The 20,514-nt window shown below is 45.3% G+C and overlaps 1 protein-coding gene across 2 annotated transcripts; it reads right to left on the bottom strand.

Annotated features, from left to right (window-relative positions):
* Nucleotides 1-8,923: 8,923 nt before the first annotated feature.
* Nucleotides 8,924-19,030, bottom strand: LOC125329117 (leukocyte elastase inhibitor A-like). Of its 2 annotated transcripts, none has more exons than XM_048310556.1 (8): nt 18,872-19,030; nt 13,679-13,856; nt 12,205-12,318; nt 11,726-11,857; nt 10,765-10,882; nt 10,046-10,188; nt 9,675-9,845; nt 8,924-9,551 (listed from the first exon to the last, which is right to left on the bottom strand). In XM_048310556.1, the coding sequence occupies exons 2-8, from the start codon at nt 13,847-13,849 to the stop codon at nt 9,147-9,149; spliced, it is 1,254 nt and encodes a 417-aa protein (XP_048166513.1). In that variant the 5' UTR covers nt 13,850-13,856; nt 18,872-19,030; the 3' UTR covers nt 8,924-9,146. The 2 variants fall into 2 exon arrangements, with proteins under 2 accessions (XP_048166513.1, XP_048166508.1); XM_048310551.1 differs by having other exon boundaries at nt 13,679-13,859.
* Between the last annotated feature and the right edge of the window lie 1,484 nt (nt 19,031-20,514).

The following is a 20,514-nucleotide window of genomic DNA, read 5'->3' on the forward strand; positions in this document are numbered from 1 at the left end:
GTCCTCTGAAGCAGTGATCCTGTAGTAAAACAGTCTGCTCTTCCTCAGGAAGTCCAATGGTGGCTGTGTAGCTCCTGTCCTCTGGAAATCCAGTGGGAAGCCAGTGTCTCTGGTGTTCAGCCTCAGATTATATCCACGATGGGATGCTTGGTTCCTCCCTCTGGGTGGAGCATCTCACAATGGGGTAACGAGTCATGAGGCAAAGTGTTGATTAGGCTCATTAACAGAAGATAGTCCGGAGGGAGTTATCTCTGAGTCAGGCGGCAGGACAATGATGGGCCAGAAAGATAGTCTGGGGGGAGGAGGCAAGGAAACACTGCCCCACCTGATTTCAACAGCTGATGGGGATGGTAATAGAATACACTGCAACCCAGGACATTATCCACCCCTTATTCTATTACCATCTACATTATCCCAAATCAATACCTTCTTAAACTCTAAAACACACATACATATATATATATATATATATATATATATACACAGTGAAACCTACACACCGTTCTCACCTAAGATTAGGTCTCCTTGTGGTACACAACGGGTTTCCCCATCTTTCTGCATTACCCACCAAGTGCAACCAGGTCCTTGAGCAAAGACAATCCCACGGATGGGTTTGTCTTTGCCTGAGGTGGGATTAATCCAAACAGTCTTTCCTAAAATACCTCTCAGGTGTACCACAGGGACTCTATCTCCATCCACTGTGTGCAAGGGTTCAGACTCGGCGGGACCAGCTCGATTGATGGACCCTCGGGTATTGACTATCCAGGTGGCTTTTGCTAAGTTCACTTCCCAATTTTTGAAGGTCCCCCCACCAAGTGCCTTTAGGGTAGTTTTAAGTAGTCCATTGCAGCGTTCAATTTTTCCAGCAGCTGGTGCATGATAAGGAATATGATATATCCATTCGATACCGTGTTCTCTGGCCCAGGTGTTGATGAGGCTGTTCTTAAAATGAGTCCCGTTGTCTGACTCGATCCTATCAGGGGTGCCATGTCTCCACAGGACTTGCTTTTCCAGGCCCAGGATGGTGTTCCGGGCTGTAGCATGAGGCACAGGGTAGGTCTCCAGCCATCCAGTGGTTGCTTCAACCATGGTCAACACGTAGTGCTTGCCTTGGCGGGTTTGGGGAAGGGTGATGTAGTCAACTTGCCAGGCTTCACCATACCTGTCCTTTGACCATCGTCCACCATACCACAGAGGCTTCACCCGCTTGGCCTGTTTGATTGCAGCACAGGTCTCACAACTGTGGATGACCTGTGAGATGCTGTCCATGGAAAGGTCCACCCCTCGGTCACGGGCCCATTGGTATGTTGCATCTCTCCCCTGATGACCAGAGGCATCATGGGCCCAACGAGCTAGGAATAATTCTCCCTTGTGCTGCCAGTCCAGATCCACCTGTGATACTTTCACCTTGGCAGCTCGGTCCACCTGCTCGTTGTTGCGATGCTCTTCATTAGCCCGACTCTTGGGTACGTGCGCATCCACGTGTCGAACCTTCACAGTCAGCTTCTCTACTCGGGCGGCGATGTCCTGCCAAATCTCAGCGGCCCAGATGGGTTTCCCTCTGCGCTGCCAGTTGGCCTTTCTCCAGCGATCCAGCCATCCCCACAGAGCATTAGCTACCATCCATGAGTTGGTGTAGAGATAGAGCCTCGGCCACTTCTCTCGTTCAGCGATATCCAAAGCCAGCTGGACGGCTTTAAGCTCTGCAACCTGACTCGATCCACCTTGTCTCTCAGTAGCTTGTGCAACTCATCGTGTGGGGCTCCATACTGCAGCTTTCCACTTTCGATTAGCGCCTACAATTCGGCAGGAACCATCAGTGAAGAGGGCATAACGTCTTTCAGTCTCCGGTAGCTCATTATATGGTGGGGCTTCCTCAGCACGAGTCACTTGCTCTTCCTCTTCTTCAGAGGATAATCCAAAAGTCTCACCTTCAGGCCAGTTTGTTATAATTTCTAGAATCCCAGGGCGATTCGGGTTTCCAATACGGGCACGCTGTGTGATGAGGGCGATCCACTTGCTCCATGTGGTGTCGGTGGCATGATGCGTGGAAGGAACCTTTCCCTTGAACATCCAACCCAGCACCGGTAGTCGGGGTGCCAGAAGCAACTGTGCTTCAGTGCCAATTACCTCTGAGGCAGCTTGGACTCCTTCATAGGCTGCCAAGATTTCCTTCTCTGTGGGAGTGTAGTTGGCTTCAGACCCTCTGTAGCTTCGGCTCCAGAATCCCAGTGGTCGGCCACGAGTCTCACCAGGCACCTTCTGCCAGAGGCTCCAGGACAGACCATTGTTCCCGGCTGCAGAGTAGAGCACATTCTTCACCTCAGGTCCTGTTCTGACTGGGCCAAGGGCTACCGCATGAGCGATTTCCTGCTTGATCTGGGCAAAGGCTTGCTGCTGTTCGGGGCCCCAGTGGAAATCATTCTTCTTGCGGGTAACCAGGTAGAGAGGGCTCACGATCTGGCTGTACTCGGGAATGTGCATCCTCCAGAAACCTATGGCGCCTAGGAAAGCTTGTGTTTCCTTCTTGCTGGTCGGTGGAGACATCGCAGTGATCTTATTGATGACCTCGGTGGGAATCTGACGTCGTCCATCTTGCCACTTTACTCCCAGGAACTGGATCTCTTGGGCAGGTCCCTTGACTTTGCTCCTTTTGATGGCAAAGCCAGCTTCCAGGAGAATCTGGATGATTTTCTCTCCTTTCTCAAACACTTCCTTTGCTGTGTTTCCCCACACGATGATGTCATCGATGTATTGCAGATGTTCTGGAGCCTCACCCTTTTCCAATGCAGTCTGGATCAGTCCGTGGCAAATGGTGGGACTGTGCTTCCACCCCTGGGGCAGTCGGTTCCAGGTGTATTGCACACCCTTCCAGGTAAAAGCAAACTGGGGCCTGCATTCTGCTGCCAAAGGAATGGAGAAGAAGGCATTGGCAATGTCAATAGTGGCGTACCACTTCGCTGCTTTGGACTCCAGCTCGTACTGAAGTTCCAACATGTCCGGCACAGCGGCGCTCAGTGGTGGCGTGACCTCATTCAGGCCACGGTAGTCCACCGTCAGCCTCCGTTCTCCACTGGACTTACGCACTGGCCATATAGGGCTGTTGAAAGGTGAATGGGCCTTGCTGACCACCCCTTGGCTCTCCAGTTTGCGAATCATCTCATGGATGGGAACCACAGAGTCTCTGTCGGTGCGGTATTGCCGACGGTGCACTGTTGCTGTGGCGATTGGCACCTGTTGTTCTGCAACTCTTAGCAGTCCCACGGCAGAGGGGTCATCTGAGAGGCCAGGCAATGTACTCAGTTTTCTGATATCTTCTGTCTCCACAGCAGCTATCCCAAAAGCCCAACGATGTCCTTTTGGGTCCTTGAAATATCCATTTCTGAGATAGTCTATGCCGAGAATGCACGGGGCCTCCGGGCCAGTCACGATGGGGTGTTTCTGCCACTCGTTCCCAGTTAAACTCACTTCAGCTTCCAGTACAGTCAGCTGCTGGGATCCTCCTGTCACCCCAGAAATAGAAATGGGTTCTGCTCCCACATACCTTGATGGCATCAGAGTACATTGAGCACCGGTGTCAACCAAAGCCGTGTATCTTTGTGGGTCAGATGTGCCAGGCCATCGGACCCACACAGTCCAAAAGACCCGATTCTCCCTTTCCTCTACCTGGCTAGAGGCAGGGCCCCTCTATTCCTGGTCATGTTGCATGTTGCTCCCTTCCGGTGAATACGTTCCTGAGGTCCCTTCAAGAGGATCGGTCATGTTATCATTCCTATACCGTCTGGAGTTCTGTGTGCGGGAGACCGGAGCAATGTTGACTCTAGATGCGCTTCTTGTGGTAGTTGTCCCTCTTTTTAGTTCACGTACCCGAGCTGCTAAGGAGGAGGTGGGTTTTCCATCCCACTTACTCATGTCTTCTCCATGTTCCTGAAGGAAAAACCAGAGGTTACCTCGTGGGGTGTATCCTCTCTCCCTGGTTGGGGGTCGCCGGCTCCTAATGGCAGAGACTCTTGTTGGTTCTGGTGAGATCTGGTAAATCTCTTCCTTAAGTTCCTTTTTCAATTTCTGATGGCCTTCTTCAATCAAGCTCCGGACTTGCTCAGCCAAAAGACTTGTTTCCACGGATGAGACATGGATGCGAAACGGGGCTGTGACGGTGTCCTCGTAAATCCTCAGTTTGTTCACCAAGACGCCCACCCTGTCCTCGCCTTCCCTCCATTGCAGTGTTGCCAGGTAACGGGAGTATATCTCTGGTCCGAGGCGTGCGAACCTCAACCACATCTGTGACGTGCACTGGACACCATCTGGGCTCTTAGGAAATCTCTCATCTTCTGAGAAAATGATCTCCAGCACAGCCAATTCCCTCAGGCACCGGATACCTTGTTCCATTGTGCTCCATTTTCCTTGGTGCACCTGGAGGTCTTCTTTACAAAGGTACCTGTCCCTTACACTTGTAAGCAGTCGCCGCCAGAGGCTGAGGGTTTCTTGGGTTCTCCCGATCCCCTGGTCAATGACCACATCCCAGGACAGAGATCCCAGTTGCCTGGCCTCACTTCCGTCCAGAATGGTGTCATTGGCTGCAGCGTCCCAGATGCGGAGCAGCCAGGTCAGGATAGACTCGTTCATCTGGCGGGTGAATTCCCTCCGCAGGTCTCGCAGCTCACCCAGGGATAGCGACCGAGTGATGATCTCTGGCTCTGCCTCTTCTGCTGGGTGCGAAGGTCCTGCTGCATCCTCGTCAGTCACTATGCAGACTGATTTGCTTTTTGATTTCTTCTTCTGCACGGGGGCAACTGCAATCGGTTTAGGCTGTTCTGGTTCAGTGATGGTTTGCATGGAGATGCTGACAGTGCTTTTGGTTCCTTTCTCCTCTGAGTCAGTCTGCGTAGACATGGACGCTGTTGTTTTACATTTGGTTCCTTTCTCCTCTGTGACAGTCTGTGTAGAGGTGGACACTGTTGCTTTTTGTTTGGTTCCTTTCTCCTCTGTGTCAGTCTGCGTAGAGATGGATGCGGTTGCTTTACTCTTGGTTCCTTTCTCCTCTGTGACGATCTGCGTAGAAATGGATGCGGTTGCTTTGCTTTTGGTTCCTTTCTCCTCTGTGACGGTCTGCATAGAGATGGATGCGGTTGCTTTGCTTTTGGTTCCTTTCTGTGTGACAGTCTGTGTAGACATGGTATTTGCTGCTTTGCTCCTTTTTACCTCCTCCTCAAGCAGACATTGCACCACACTAAGTAGTGTTTTGTTTCTAAGCATGGTGTACACAATGCAGGCCATAGAGAAAAAAAGAGAAGAGAACTGACAAGAAGATTATACCATCCTTAACATCCAGAGGGAACTCAATTTTTTCAAAAACTGCTGTGCCTGGCCTGAAAGGCTGGAAGAAACCACTCTCTACTCCTCCCACCAGGGGCTGGCTGTGATTGTTGAAGAGGTCCCAGACATAGGAGCCCAGACTAGGACAGCCAAACAAAATTGAGTATATATTCCGAATGGTATTCATCGCCTCGCAGGTTATTATGCTATAGACATAATAAACCAATAAAGCAATTCTCATACCATTCCCTGGTTTTAACAGGAGTAATACAACAGGCAGGTAGTTCCCCATGTGAGGAAAAATATAGAGAGCAAGATACAGTACCCATGCAGACCAGCTGAGCACCATGGTGAATAGATTTCTGTTTATACAAAATTGTAATTCTGACTTTTTCTCAGAGCAAGCCCCACATTGGGCGCCAAATTATGTACTAGTTTGAAAACAAACCAGTGGGAGGCACTAAGTCAGAATAACAATTTAATGGAAATTAAAGAAAAGGGGAAAAAAAAAAGGTAAAAGAAAACACTGTCAAACTGACAGAGTCAAGGTACAACCTGACACCCTGTTAGGCAGGGTGGTGGTAGCAGTCTGGTAGAATGGTGGCTGCAGTCCTCTGAAGCAGTGATCCTGTAGTAAAACAGTCTGCTCTTCCTCAGGAAGTCCAGTGGTGGCTGTGTAGCTCCTGTCCTCTGGAAATCCAGTGGGAAGCCGGTGTCTCTGGTGTTCAGCCTCAGATTATATCCACGATGGGATGCTTGGTTCCTCCCTCTGGGTGGAGCATCTCACAATGGGGTAACGAGTCATGAGGCAAAGTGTTGATTAGGCTCATTAACAGAAGATAGTCCGGAGGGAGTTATCTCTGAGTCAGGCGGCAGGACAATGATGGGCCAGAAAGATAGTCTGGGGGGAGGAGGCAAGGAAACACTGCCCCACCTGATTTCAACAGCTGATGGGGATGGTAATAGAATACACTGCAACCCAGGACAAGGCCCCTGGGCATGTCTTCCAGGATCCTTCATATTCATCACCATTCATGAGCAATGAAATGGGCTCCATGCTGACAAAGCACTCATCCTTTGACCATGGAGGCTGCTCTGCAGCAGTCAGTTTTCTCACAGTGTTTCCTCCTGGTGTCTAGAGGGTGGCTGTGGGCTGAGCAATGCCCATATTTTTGGCCAACAGCTGCTGTGCTCAGCACTGCTCTGAGCAGAATAACACATTTCTCACAGAAGACCAGCAGCTGAACCCATCGAGCAAAATACACCTAAGCCCCCACTAGATAACATGCAATGATTGCATGAATAATCTGAAAATCCGACTGAGGGAAATTTCCTGTCATGAAACTCTAGTTTGAGAAAGCCTTTCCCCACAGCGGTCATCCCACTACATTTTAGTAAGATGATTCCTCACTTGGCAAGCTGAGGGCTGTGGGAAAGGCAGGACTGGTCGTTGCTGGCCCATGCTTGGGACTGCTTCGTGCTGGCAGACTGCAGCGGAGAGAAGGGACAGGCAGCAGAGTGGGCTGCAGTGGGGATCTCCTGGGAAAAGAGCTATCAGGGTGTGAGTGGAGGCAGAGCAGCAGCTGGTGCTGTGAGGTTGCAGGCTGCAACTAAGGCTGTGCCAAAAGCTACCTGGTTCATGAGGCATTGCATCAGAAGATAAGGTATCCGTCAGGATTTGTGACAGAGGTCCTTTGGGAGTGCTTTTCCAGCATGTTTAAAACTGTCAGTAAGTGTATGGAAAAGATGGAGTCTGTTTCCAAACTGTGGCACTCAAGTGAGGGAGGAATGCAAAATAATCTTGGAGATGTGTAGGTGGCAGTGCTCTTACACAAAAGCTGTAACTCGCCATCCCACAACTAAGAACATTTAATTTCATGCCCAAGGATTCAGATGAAAAAGCTGCACAGCAGCACTCTCTGAAGAGCTGAGAGGAAGCTCACAAATTACCTATTTCATTCACTATGTTCTTTTCTTGGCAGATATTAAGAAAGTGAGGGAAAAATCATGCTATCAGAAAAATGTTTTTTAAATTCTTCCACAGCATTTTTGTTAGGATAGGCACCCACATACAGATCCTTTTTTCTGTGTTACTGGACTAAAACAGGAATGGCACCAGACCCTGGAAACCAGAACTCATCTATAATGAAGTTATTGAATAGCAGAGTTATCAGTCCTGGAGTTCTCTTCTTGTGCCTTTAAGCTGCACTCCTTCATGTAAGGGCTTCAGATGGAAGGTGGGCAGTTTTGCCCTGCAGCCTATGCTAAAGCCTAGTGCCTGAGAGCACTTGGTTCATTGTCTTGAGAGCTGCAGGCTTGAATTCCAGCAAGGATATGGGATACAGGCCCTTCACCTCCTGAGCCACATGAATTTCTCCATTACAGAAGTTAAGTACTATTTTCAATTTAAAAAAAAAAAAAAGAGTCATTGTAATGGCATTTTTCAGGAGCCCTATTTGAACAGCTTTCACAAGGCCTGCTTTGAATACATTCGATAGATGTTCTCCAGGAATTTACACCTCATCCTACCTTGCTCTGGAATTTCAGCTGGGCAAAGCATCTGATTGCTCACATCAAGACAGTTAAGAGCAAGCAAAGGAAAATGCTAGCTGATAAAAAATTTAGACAAGAAGAAAATAAAACACCTACAAATTTTGGATGTGGGAATTTTTCTTTCAGAAAAGAAAAATTAGCTTCTGGATGTACAAGTTTAAAGCCAGCCTATGCTCTAGTTAGGAGAGACACCTCATTATTTCAGTGTGTCTTTTCCTTTCTGAAGCCATGTATAATTCTGTGCATTAAACATGTTATTCACTGATTCTCCATTATATATATATTTTAAAAGCACATTTCAAATGTTAATGTGCTAAACCTCATCCCTCTGAGGAAGACATCATGTTAAACCAGCAAATTATCAGTAATGTCTCCCTATCAGCCAGCAAGAAGTTTTATTTTTTTCCCACAAACATTCCCAGGTAATGTTTAACTGTGATTTCCACAAATTATTCTGCACTTTACAAAACCTTTCCTCATTTTTCAAAGCATAGAGAGAGCTCTGTCTCTCAGATTTGCATCTCAGAACTTTCAAATTCACCACACAGCAGCATGGGAAAAGGAAAACACATTCCTTCAAAGTCCGTTGCTACAGTGTTCCACATCGGTAACTTCAGTGGGATGCTTTAGACCATTTTCTTCCTGTTCTTTGAAACCTTGAGACAAATAGTTTGATTTTTCCCCATATAAAAGGCAGCCTACTTTACTATATAAATAATTAACCATCTTTAGGAATACACAGTTCCTGCAGACACCATGAAAACAAAATTCTCTTTGGAGTTATTTGAGAACTTAGGACGGACTTAGGAGAGGTCATCCAGAGGGGTGATGGAGTCTTCATCTTTGGAATTATACAAAAGGCATCTAGACTTGTCTTGGGCAACCAGCTGTAGATGGCCCTGCTCATGCAGGGGAGGTGGACCAGCTGATCTCCGGAGGTTCCATCCCACCTCAACCCTCTTGTCAGCATCATTATTACACGGGAATGCATATGGATGCAGGAGTACAGGAGCATATGTGCACATCAAGAAAACAAAATGTTATTCACATCCAGTGAGCTTAAGGTAAAATTTACTCCTTTTCTAGATTCAGATCAATATTTACCATTCAAGGAGCCTAGGGGCAGAGCATCTGATTCATAGGTTCTAAACAAAACTGGCTGCAGTTTATTTTTAAGCACAAACTAGCTGTCAAAGGATTAAGAAAGCGTTTGGGAGAAAAATACAATTTCTGCTTTTCATCCAGGTGTTCCACAGTGTTAGAAAATGGCCCTGATTTTAAGGTGAGCAGAGTTTGCCAAAGAAAACAATAGTATTGGTAGGATTGTGTCTAATAAAGAATAAGAAAGGGTGATCAGCCATAAACACCTCTGTGAGAGGCAGAGACCTGCTCACAATGGAAGCTCCCGTGCCAGCTGCCGCCACCGTGCCTTCCTCATTGACTTCCACATACGCCTTATGGACAACGTTTGACAGCACCAGAGATTTTGCAAATGTCATTGCAGAAAGGTCCACTTTTGGTTCAGTGAAGATGTCGGTCATCCCCATCTCTTGTAAAGCCTCGTTGAGGTTAAAGGTGCCTTCCAGCTTGAATCGGGGGAGGTAAACCTCCACTGTTGTCTCAAACATCTTCTCTGAAGAGGCCCACAGTATTAAATTTTCATAGGAAATTGTGCTTTCAATCTATAAGATGGGGGGGGAAAGGAGATTAAAATAGGCAGGAAGCTTTGAAAAATTTAGATCTTTACCCAGTGTTAATTCAGACAACTGACTTCCAGGCCTCGTCTGTGACATGTACTGCCTTACCTGCTCCAGTCCACTGACAGATCCATCAGCCACATCGCCTGGCAGCAGGATGATCATGCTCAGTGACTTCTGAGCATAAGGGAGTTCAAGGATCTGAGCACCCACCTCCTCAATGTAGCCCAGTTTAAATTTGCCTTTCTGATACATCATCTGCACAGGTTTCTTTCTGTTCTATTGAAAAGAAAATTACACAGTCTGTTAGGCAATACAGCTCTTACCAACACCGCTACCCAGCAGGGGAGGCAAGTTCAGTTCCCAACACACCCATTCATTACTCACAGGGCAGCTCAGCCCTGGACATTGTTAAGCTTTCTGCAATTCTCGCAGAATCTAAGGTGAATAATGTTAAGATTTACAGAATGCAGATGTACCTGATTCAGTTTAAAATCTCTCTGAACTGTTTTTCCTTCCTCAAACTTGTGTTCCCAGGATGCTTTGAAGTAGAGTACATTCACGAGCACCAGCAATGTGTGTCCATCAATCACACCAGGGGCAAAGAGTTCCTTGATTTTACCTAAAGGCAATTTTGAAGCACAGAAGTAATTGTTAGTTGTCAATAAGACTCTGGACTGAGATTTAATTACTGGTCTGTGAACTTAGTTTTGGAAAAACTTAAAAACAGATATTTAGCTTAAAAACACAGTTCTTGGTTTATTCAAAGGACAAAAACAATATAGGTAAACAAATGGCAGATTCCTCTGCCCTGTTACCAGCCAGGGAGGATGGGGGAGCTGGGGGTCACTGAACACCCTGGTGTTCTGAATCTGCATTTATGGCTGTTTGCAGGAGCAGTTTTTCTGGTCAAGCCTTATAGATACTACTGCAATTATCAGGCCAGGCATGATAAGGGTGAGAATACAAAAGTATTTGGCAGCAAACACATCTTTAACTCAGAAATAATTTAGCTGGTAACTTACCCTAATATTTCAAGAGAGGATGGGAAGACAAACAACCTTTAAACAGCGTAAGAGTGAACAAGTGAACACACAGAAATGTGAACAGGTCTCTGCTTTTCCTATTCTGGAATTTCATTTGTTGAACCCATGTCGGAAGGCAGTGATAGAATGGCTATGGTTTTGCTTTGTTTTACCTTGTGTCTCACTTTCAACCCAAGCATTCATTTTCCTTCTGGCAGCTTCAACAGCATCATGGAAGTCCACTGTTTGCAGCACTGCTCCATACAGTTCCTTGGTACACGTTAGAAATTGCTGTAAAGCAAAATAAAGATTATGAATTAGTTAAATCTATTAAGCATTTATTGCCTTTTGAGGGAAATCAATAGTTCAGTAGTATTTTAGAAATGGGGAGGGACCTGTTGAATCCATAAGGCAAAATTTCATTTTGGAACTGTCAAGTGTCTGAATTCAGAGGTTCTTTGAAGAAGAGATAATTATTCTATTGCATAGGTAAAAAAAGTAAATAAGTAAAAAGAAAACCAGAAGAAAGTGCCTTCTCATGGAGAACTGCATAACTGAGGTCCAGATAAAAAATTAAAGAAACAGAAAAAGATGCAAGATGAGTTGTTTGATGCTTAAGTATCCAAATAATTGACAGAAATAATTGACAGAAAAGCAAAGACGTGACTAGCAAGTTAGCCATACCAAGTAGTCTCAAGACCACTTAGTCATTCAGTAGGAAAGGAGAGAGAAGTTCAGAACAGCAGCCCTGTGCATGAACCTGTACAACACCCCAGGAGATAACCCCTCTCCAAGCTTACTGCTGCCCCAGCTGTCCTACTTGCAAGGCCTGAAGTAGGCAGTTTTTAGACAGCTGGAATAGGCCATTTTTGGCTGTAGGTTCTCCTCTGGCTGAGTGTACGCACATGCCAAAAGTGCCTTATTTTTCCTCTACAGCCATTGATAAACATAGGGTGGCTTGTTGGGTTTTTTTAAATAAAATAACTGGAAGTTGACAATTTTGTCTCTTTCCCACCAGCCCAAGAGCTACGGATCCAAGAAGTACATCGGGTGCTCCAAAATACACACAAGGGGGCAACAGTGAGGCTCACAGTTACGGGGAAGCTTGAGGTCATGGCCACAGCAGTGACTTACCTGCTGGAGTTCAAATCCTTGTTGTATAAAGAGATTGTTGGCCAAGGTTAAAACGTATTTTTCACCAAGGTTTCGTAGTTGTAAAAGCAGCACCTGGAACGCTTTATGGTTAAGGTCTCCCTCCTTGTTACACTGGGAGTAGCACAAGAACAACAATTAAAATGATTCCTCTGTATAGCTTTGGTTGCTAATTTGCATCTTAATTAGATAACACTATAAGGCTAACTCCTGCTGTACTGATTTTTAAATCCAACTAGTCCAAGATTGTCTAGCCTGATCCTCCTTCAGATGAGATCACTGAAGGCTTTGATACAGACTTACTGGCCCTTAAGAAAATAACACCTTGTATACGGCATTTCCTAGAAGATTAGGCAGACTCCGAGCATGTGATCCTGACTCCCTCCAGTGGCAAACCCTACTGCTTCACCTGCACTAACCCACCACGCAGTGAAGGCAGGGCTCCCCACGCAAGAACACACCTCTGAGAAGGAAGGCTGATCCTCCAGGCTTCCTTCTGGCTCCGTTTCTGGGGCTGCACTCTCGTGATCATACTCAAGGCTCATTCTTCCTGCAGCTTTCCTGACATGGAGCACCTGCAGTTGAAGATATCGTTTTACAGCAATTGTAACTGGGATAAAACCGTATTCCTTGTTTAAAAGCTTTGCTGCGCTGTATTGGATACGTGTGTAGATTCACAAAAGACATTTTCTCAGTTGCACTCATCAGCTGAAATGACAGACTTGAACTTGCTCATACATTCATGTTCAGACTCACATTTCTATATTAACAAACCAAGAAGAACTTGCACTTAATCCCTCAAAATGTTACCCTTCACTACCTCAAAATATTTGATATTTTATATTTGATTTGTCTTTTCATTGCTACAGTTACCTTAAATTTCAAAACAAAAAGTTTCCCCAAGCAAAGAGATAAAAATAAATTTTCTTTGAAAACATCAAAACTGGCTTCTTGCAACCATTCTTAACATTTGTATCAACTTAGGAAACAGATCAAAACCACAGTGCTCTTAATGGAAGCCAGTCCTAGTTTCTAATGCACAAATATCTCAATGAAAAATTTTCAGCAGCGTCTCCATTATAATAATGTTGCATCATATATGGATTTACTCTCTTTTTATAGAGGATACTGATATTGGGCAATTCCCATTACTTTCCTAAAATAAGCAGGAGTCCCTGTCTAAAAGATTGATGTGGCATAGTTATGGTAGCCAGGGGGCTGCAGGGATATTTTCTGTGCAAAGAGAACAGACTCTGAGAGAGTGTCTGGGTGGGCACAACAAAGGTCAACCCACCACACCCTGGCGAGAACCTCTCCCTTAGGATTGCTGGCTGGTCTTTTACCATTCATGGGCTCATGTAAGGAAGAAGAAGAAAGGTTGTAGAAAGCAGAACTTGCACTGCAGGGAATAAAGACACAGTGTCTGGTCTTCTTCACCTCCTCCTTGCCCACCTGGGTCTCTGTGGGGTGAGACATTTTGACTCTTGAATGTCATAAGGGACAAGTGAGCTAATGCTTCCAGCCCCCCAGGTGCAACCTCTTCAGGTGTCTGCAGCTCTCCCCACTGCCCACCCAGACTCCCACTTTCGGGATTCTTATAGCAACCACAAAAGGAAACGCCTGCCCATAATTCTGAAACAAAGCCTGATATTCTGCCAGCAGGCTGGGGGAAAGCCAGAGTGCCCCACTGTGCTGTATGACCTCCCCTCAGTCGGCCCTTGCTCCATGCTCTTGCAGGGGGGCACGATGAGACTCACACCAGCAGATGGCAGGGATCATAGTGCTCCAAGCACGGCTTTGGCAGCGTCTGTGCCTGCCCTTGTGCAGGCTTCCTGTGAGACACTCACACATGTGTTGTGCTGGGATGGCCAACATTTCTATTAAAGGAACAGCAAGCAGTGTGGAAGCACCTCACCATGGTTCATTCATACTCACTTTTTCTATCTGAGCAGCAGTGTTGTTTTTTGCACCAAGATGGATCAGGGCCAGGGCAACAGAGATGCTCATTGGAGAGAAGACAATATTTGTGTCCTCTGCACTTCTGTTGAGCTTTTTGTAGAGATCAAGGCAAAATTCAGTAACTGGTCTAGATACAGAGTCCATCATGAAGTGGCTGCTGAGTGGGAGCACAAAAGAATGAAGAAATTTAATGTATCTGGCTTAGCTAGACCACACTGTGAAGCATCTGTCTGCCCTGAAATTGTCCCATAGCTGGTTGCTGACCATAATAAACACTTTCGAAATCCTGAGAGTTTTAATCAGCCTTGCACAGATCAGTCTATGAGGCACAGCAGGAGCAAAGACACAGAGGGTCTGCAAAAGGGACCCATGCTCAGAACATACGTAAATTCCTCAGAAAGGACCCTTTTTCTGCCTTATCCCATGCTGTGTCTTATTTCAACTCATGGTATTGAAATTAGACAGGTATGGATTAACACTTTCCTTCTCCAAAATGGTTTGATGCATAGAGGTGCATCAGCTCTTTCCTCTTTTAACAACATACATTAGTGACAAACCTGGTGACAGAAACTAAGCCTGCATATAACCATGTGTGGTAACCAGAGCTGTGGTGAGGGGGTTTCAAACAGCAGGTTTCTAAAAATAAAATCACTGTCCATTAAATGTCTTCATACATGAAAAGAGGTCATTAACAGCTATGGAGACTGAACTACATATGGAAACACTAACAGTTTGAAATACACTTTGAGCTTCTTAAGAGTTTTCCAGGAGCCACAGCCTGAGGAAGGATGCACAATTAAAAATTCTGAACAAAGTAATAGCTCAAGAGGCCTGAAAAGAAGCCTGTAAGTTCCTGCTCAGTGATATGATATCTGTCACTCTGTACCTTTGTACTAGAAACATTACAGTCTGATACCTCTCCCATGGGTCATTTCTGTTCAACCCACTCCACTAAGGACAAGTTAGAACCAAGTTCAGCTTGGTCCTTGCAAGGAGGAGGCCATTTGAAAAAAGGGGGATAGAATCTCCTTTCCCAAATCTTAGGAGAATTGTAAAGGTGTTGTGTAGATACCAGTGGGATCACACAAAATTTTCTGGAATTATTATACCTAAAAAAAAAAAAAACCAAAACAAACCCACATCACTTTCAGTATCAAACAAATATTTTGAACAAATAGCACTGGTCTGTGCTCCAGAAAGATTATTTACTTAGGGGAAAATACACAGCCACAGTATGGAGACAAGTCCTTCATGTGTCCCGTGGCACAGATCTGGCTGTCTCTACCTTTCAGCCCACACTGGGGCCTGCATGGGTCAGGTCCAGAGAAAGCTGCCAGAGCTCCTCTGTTGAAAAAAGGAGTGAGTGCACAGCCAAGTGGTTCTCCCCAGTGCCCACAGATGGCCACAGCACAGCAGGCACTACTCTTCCTCAGCCCTGTCTGCTCTGAAGCTGCAGCCTGCAAGCTGAAGTTACACGAGGAGCTCCAGTCTGTGTCACCAGAGGTTAAAGGTGGAAAGAGGCTGGTGCAAAGCTGAACTTCAGGACCTTTTATCAGCAGGGCAGTTGTGCAGCCTGTCCTGGGCTGTTGGTGCCCCTTTTAGAGTTGTTTTGAGCCCTCTGGGGAAGGGGTTTCCTGGTGCTGGGGACCTGCAACCTATTCCAGCCAAAACTCTCCTGTCACCCTGCTCTCCCACTGTGGCCCCAGTTCTTCTACCACAGCCATCGCTCCCTCCCTTCACAGAGAGCCTGACCTTCACAGAGTTTTCTTTATTCAAAGAGCTATTCAAAATGCCTTGCACTGTTCTCAAGATGCAGCATGCATGCTATCTCCAGCTCAGCCATGAGCCAGGCATGACTTTGCGTGGAAAGCTGGGACTCGGGTGCCAGAAGTTACCAGGGCATTCAGAGTTGATATGGCTGAGCCAAGATGCAGCATTTGTCTGTGAAACCATCTTAGCCTGCAGCAAGTGCCAGACAACAGGAATGAACTCAGACCACAGGAAAACAGAGTGAGCCTAAAACAGATTGCTGCAGAGTCTTGGAAGAGGTGGAAAAGTAAAGTTTCTGAATATATGAAGGTACAACATGTGGCAAATGCAGACATTCTTGCCATTTGACTAACTCAAAAAGTACAGCAACAATCAATGCTTCATCCTGTTTCTGAGTGATGCTCTGTGGAAAGAACCTGTGACACTGAAAGAAAAGTTCATAGATGTTTCATACTGAGACTTCTGTTTTACCCTGGAGTCCAGACGTACTTCACATAAGGACCTAATACAAATGGACAAAACAGATGAGAAATATCCAAAGGGTTCTCTGCACAGACAAATTAAAGATGAGTTTTATCTCATTAATTCTGAACACAGCTGTTTCAGCTCTGGTGCTAGTAATATGTAATGTAATATGTTAGTTTTATGTAACATGGTTTTCATTTTCCTTTTAGTAATGCAGTCATCTGAGCACAAGACATTGCACTAAATAATTTCTCTTTTCTTCCACCTTCATATCCTACTATCCACAACCTTCTGAAAACAAAACTCCGTGCATCTTCAGTGCTGAAGTTTGTAGTGCTATACTCCCACATGTCTTGAAAGATCTGAAATGGAGCTGTGAATTCAGTCACGGTAAATGTAGGGCATGAGGCATTTTGTAGGTGTGTCCCAACTTCAAAACGAGTCAAGGAGGAAAAAAAGAGTTAATGAACTTACTCAGTGGGAAGAAGGCACCTCCACCCCGCCCTTCAGGGAAAGGGCTGAGTGCCAAGAAAGGAGGGAGAGCCCAGGATCTGTGAACAGGTTTTAAAGTGAGTGTCTGGCACACTGATGTGGCCACTCCTTTAGCAAAACCAGCAGGCTGTCACCAGAGAGACATCCAGGTGCAAACACTACAGCCAACTCCATAGCTTTGTGAGTGGGAACTACTTAGAGAGCTGCCCTAGAAATCCAGAGGACGGGGAGGGCAGGTATGGGCTTGTGGAGAAACTTTCTTACTGTACAGTGAAAGGATTTAGTGAACTTTCCTAATCTAAAATGGGGGGGGGGGGGGGGGGGGGGGAGAACGGGGGGGGGGGAAGAAGCATATTAATGATTCCACACCACAAAGACTTCTGTGTAATCTGTGTAATAACTCAATCAGACTCCTGGAACTACTGCAAGGACCACAGCGTTTGTAGAACATCCACAGGGTGGACAGCAAATGGTAATGTCACTTTCAAATAATCTTGGAGTGGTAAGGAGGGATGATCCAGGATCAAAAGAAGTGTTCCAGGAAGTTCCTAGCAACTGTTCGCACTAGCCACAGCAATTGCACTGAGTATTATTAATAGTGCAGAGCCCCTGATGACAGGAGATCCTTTTCATGATGGTTCAGCAGCTTGTAACATAGTCTGGCAAATGAAATTACTGGCCCTGCAGTATGTGAGCAAGAAGCTACCCAGGAAAATAGCTTCCTTCAGAAGAAACCACTGCATACCACAGACCTCGTAAAAATTACAAACTTCCTCCACGGCTATGTGAAATGATGAACACTCCTTTTCTATAACTATTCATGATCTGTTCGCTCTTTATAGTTTGTTTTTGGCTAAGGGTAGATGAAATCAAAATAAAAACTATCAAGGGATAAAAAAATCTGTGCTGAAAACTGTCATAATTAATGGTTGTATTAGACTGTATTATTCAGTCAATAGGAGAAGGCAGTAAATAGGGTGGAGAAGGTAAGGAAGCTGTAGCCTTGCTGTTAAGGTAATTCTGTATTTCATACAAGTTAAGTAAGAAGGAACCTGTTTTGCCTGATGCCACATGATAATTCCCATTGCATGTTTTACTTATTCAATCTGTGTCCCATTAAGGTGCTTTAATATACATTCATTTCTCATACACAGAGGAAAATAGAATTGGCAGAAATTACATGGTCTATCCTAGAAAAAGACAACATGACAGACAGTGCTGTCTCCTCACATGAAAATTGGTAGAGGTGACTTTCTTATTTTTCATGACCATTCATACAAAAATGTGATTCCAAGTGTTTCTGTGCTGATTTGGAGTGAAAGGGACAAACATCACATAAGAAAAATTAAATTTCCTACAACACAGCAATTCTGATCATCCCTAAGTGGCACAACACATGCTTTAAATTAAGAACCAATACACTTCAGTACAAAGCAGCTTTTCAAGTGAAATGGTGCCAAGTTCATTTTCCAAACAACTTAGCCTCTCAGGATGCTACTTTTATGCCAGAAAGCTTTTGTTAGTTTGCATCAGTCCCTCTGGTATCTTACATACCTCTTTCTAGGCCAGTTATTTCTGCATAAACAGGCATGGAGGTGCATTGGCCTCTTACAGGCTGTACAGTGGCAAGTTATTTGCTGTGCCTGTGTGCAGCTGCACAGGCATCTCTGCAAGCCTCTAAACATCATTGCCAAACCCAGGAGCTCTTATTTTAATAGCAAAGACTGGCACCCCCACTAGCAAAACAAAATCTGAATACCACTCCACCCTTTCTCTTTTACAGCGTCATTGTTTAAGAACATAAACAACTTCCCTGGCAGTGAGAACCGGTGTAAAGGGGAAATGCCTAAGAACCCAGTCAAAGAATTGCATGCCCTCTCTCTTGTCTAGTGAACATTTCAAGGCTTTTTCTTGTGCCATGCAAACATGAGTAAAGAAGGAAAATTAACCTGTATCTCTCATCCTGTGGGTCAGGTTGTCCAGGTCACCAGCACCATCACTTTATAGGAAGCCCATTTCTACCAGAGTGAGTAGAGGTGCTCTGAAAGAGCCTCTCCTTCAGCCCTTCTGGAGACATAGGCAGAAAAGCATCTACTTTCTCATACCAGCCACTGAGCTCATCAGTCGTGTGGCAGAGAGGTTCTGGGGAAACATCACATTCAACAGCCTGTGAAATTTAGGCAAGAATCTTTAAATGTGTCCCTAAAATACTCATTCATGTCCCACTGAAGACCAGCTCCCTTTGTGTGAGCTCTTGAGCCAGCTGAATTTTAGCAGTGTGTTTTGCTGCTTGCAGCCTGTAAAGGTATCTCTCTCTCTCTGCCCAGTATATAAAAGGGATGTTTACTTTACTAGCCTGTAGAGTACTTTGGATCAGGAAAAAAAAAAAAAAAAGCACAGTTATTTTGGAAAAAAAAAAAGAAAACAACATAGAATCTTTACCTTCTTGCCCGAAGAGGTTAAATGAAGACGACAGGTGAGTTCTGGAGCATGTTCCTGTCAATACTGTATTAAAAAAAATAATCTCCCCCTCTCTTGTGGGAAAGTTCAGCCTCTAACCAATGATTGCTGATAGCAGCATCTTGCTGTTTCAACATGAAGTTTCCCCGCAGAAGACTGGGAAACCTGTATCTAGCAATATGCTATTAGCATTTCTCTCAAGCTGCCCAACGAGTCTGGCAGGCAATATCTGCTGGCAACATCTCCTGATTGCAATGCCAAGTCACTCTCAGCTGGAAAACTGGTCATTAACCCTGGAGACCATGGCTACACTGCTGTGCTTAGTCCCTTTCAGATTTTGATGGGGTCTGGCCTGGACACAGGTGTGTGCAGGGTTCATGCCAAGATTGTTTGGAGCTGAGCTTGCTTGCAGAGATAGAGCAAATGAATGGGAAATGCATGAGCTTTATGTTGCCTACAGCCATCTCTCCCTCTCAGATAAGGAGTTGGCTTTATGTGCATGGAAGGAGCTTAATTAGAGAAGGGAAGAAGTATTTCCTTGAACTGTAAGAGGAATCCCCAGACAGGGGGTATTCTTTTAAATCGCTGGAGTTAAGAATAAAAGAAGGCCAGGAGTGGTTGATTACAGAGGTTAAGTCTCCAGCATAAAGTGAGAAGGAAGTAAAGAGATGGGAAGCACAGAGCTGTGCTAGCACAGTGCTTGATCTCTCCTAATCAGTACCACTGAGCTCAGGTGCAACACTGGGTTATGGCAGCTGAACTCAGAGATCAAAGCTAAACAAGGGCTCTATGTGGCTTTGTAACACTGAAAATTTTATGTCTTTCCTTTCTCACCTCTTCTTTCTTCCTACAAAGCGTAAAACTGGCTTTGGATTCATAGGATACTTATGGGATCAAACGTGGTAAGCAGGGAAGAGAAAGAAGGCCCCCCAGCACCATCCTTCCCTTCCCACTCTTTCCTTCTAATGCGGAAGCTGGATCACCCTCTTCTTCAGGCACAGCACTGTCCAGCTTTGCTGTTCCCTGCTCCTCTGCCAAGGTCTCAGCCTAGCTGGCCAAGCACCAGTGCTCCAGTACCCATCTGCAAAAGGGAATTCATAAGCAATGCAAGATAAAAGGATAAAATGACCATTCTCATTACCTCTGTTCTTTTCCTTGCTTTTTTGCTTCCATTTTCCATTCACTTTCTTGTTTCTGTTTTTTCTTCCTGCATGTTCCTGTAGTGTTCCTTAGTCTTCCTCCTCAATTATTTCTTCCTCTATTTTTAAAATTTATTTATTTATGAACATTGCCTTACCATGTATCTTCTGATGCTTTTCTAGTCCAAGCTTCTTTTCAGTGACAGCCTAAGTATTTTTGAGTATCTAGCAAGACTTTCCTTCTTCCAGTTTCCGTGCTTTCTCCCTCCCTCCTATATTGACATCATTCCTCCACCGATTTATTTTGCTTGCTCTGGCATATATTCCCTCAGAACTTCCCTGACATCAACTTAACTGCTTTGCCTCAGGAAATTTCAATGTAGGTGCAAATTCTGTCTTTTCTAGGCCCTTAGGACAGTATAGTCACAGAAATGTACTGCTTTTCCAGTGGGGCCAATTTGCCCTGAGGTGCATTTTTCAACTTTC

Source organism: Corvus hawaiiensis, chromosome 1 (genome assembly GCF_020740725.1).
Source record: "Corvus hawaiiensis isolate bCorHaw1 chromosome 1, bCorHaw1.pri.cur, whole genome shotgun sequence".
Classification (NCBI taxonomy): Eukaryota; Metazoa; Chordata; class Aves; order Passeriformes; family Corvidae; genus Corvus; species Corvus hawaiiensis.

Coding starts and splice junctions, on each gene's coding strand:
- LOC125329117 (XM_048310556.1), bottom strand. CDS start 13,849: ATGATGGACTCTGTATCTAGACCAGTTACTGAATTTTGCCTTGATCTC. Junction 11,858..12,204: donor ATCAGCCTTCCTTCTCAGAG/GTGTGTTCTTGC, acceptor TGCTACTCCCAG/TGTAACAAGGAGGGAGACCT. Junction 9,846..10,045: donor GAGATTTTAAACTGAATCAG/GTACATCTGCAT, acceptor TCTTTTCAATAG/AACAGAAAGAAACCTGTGCA.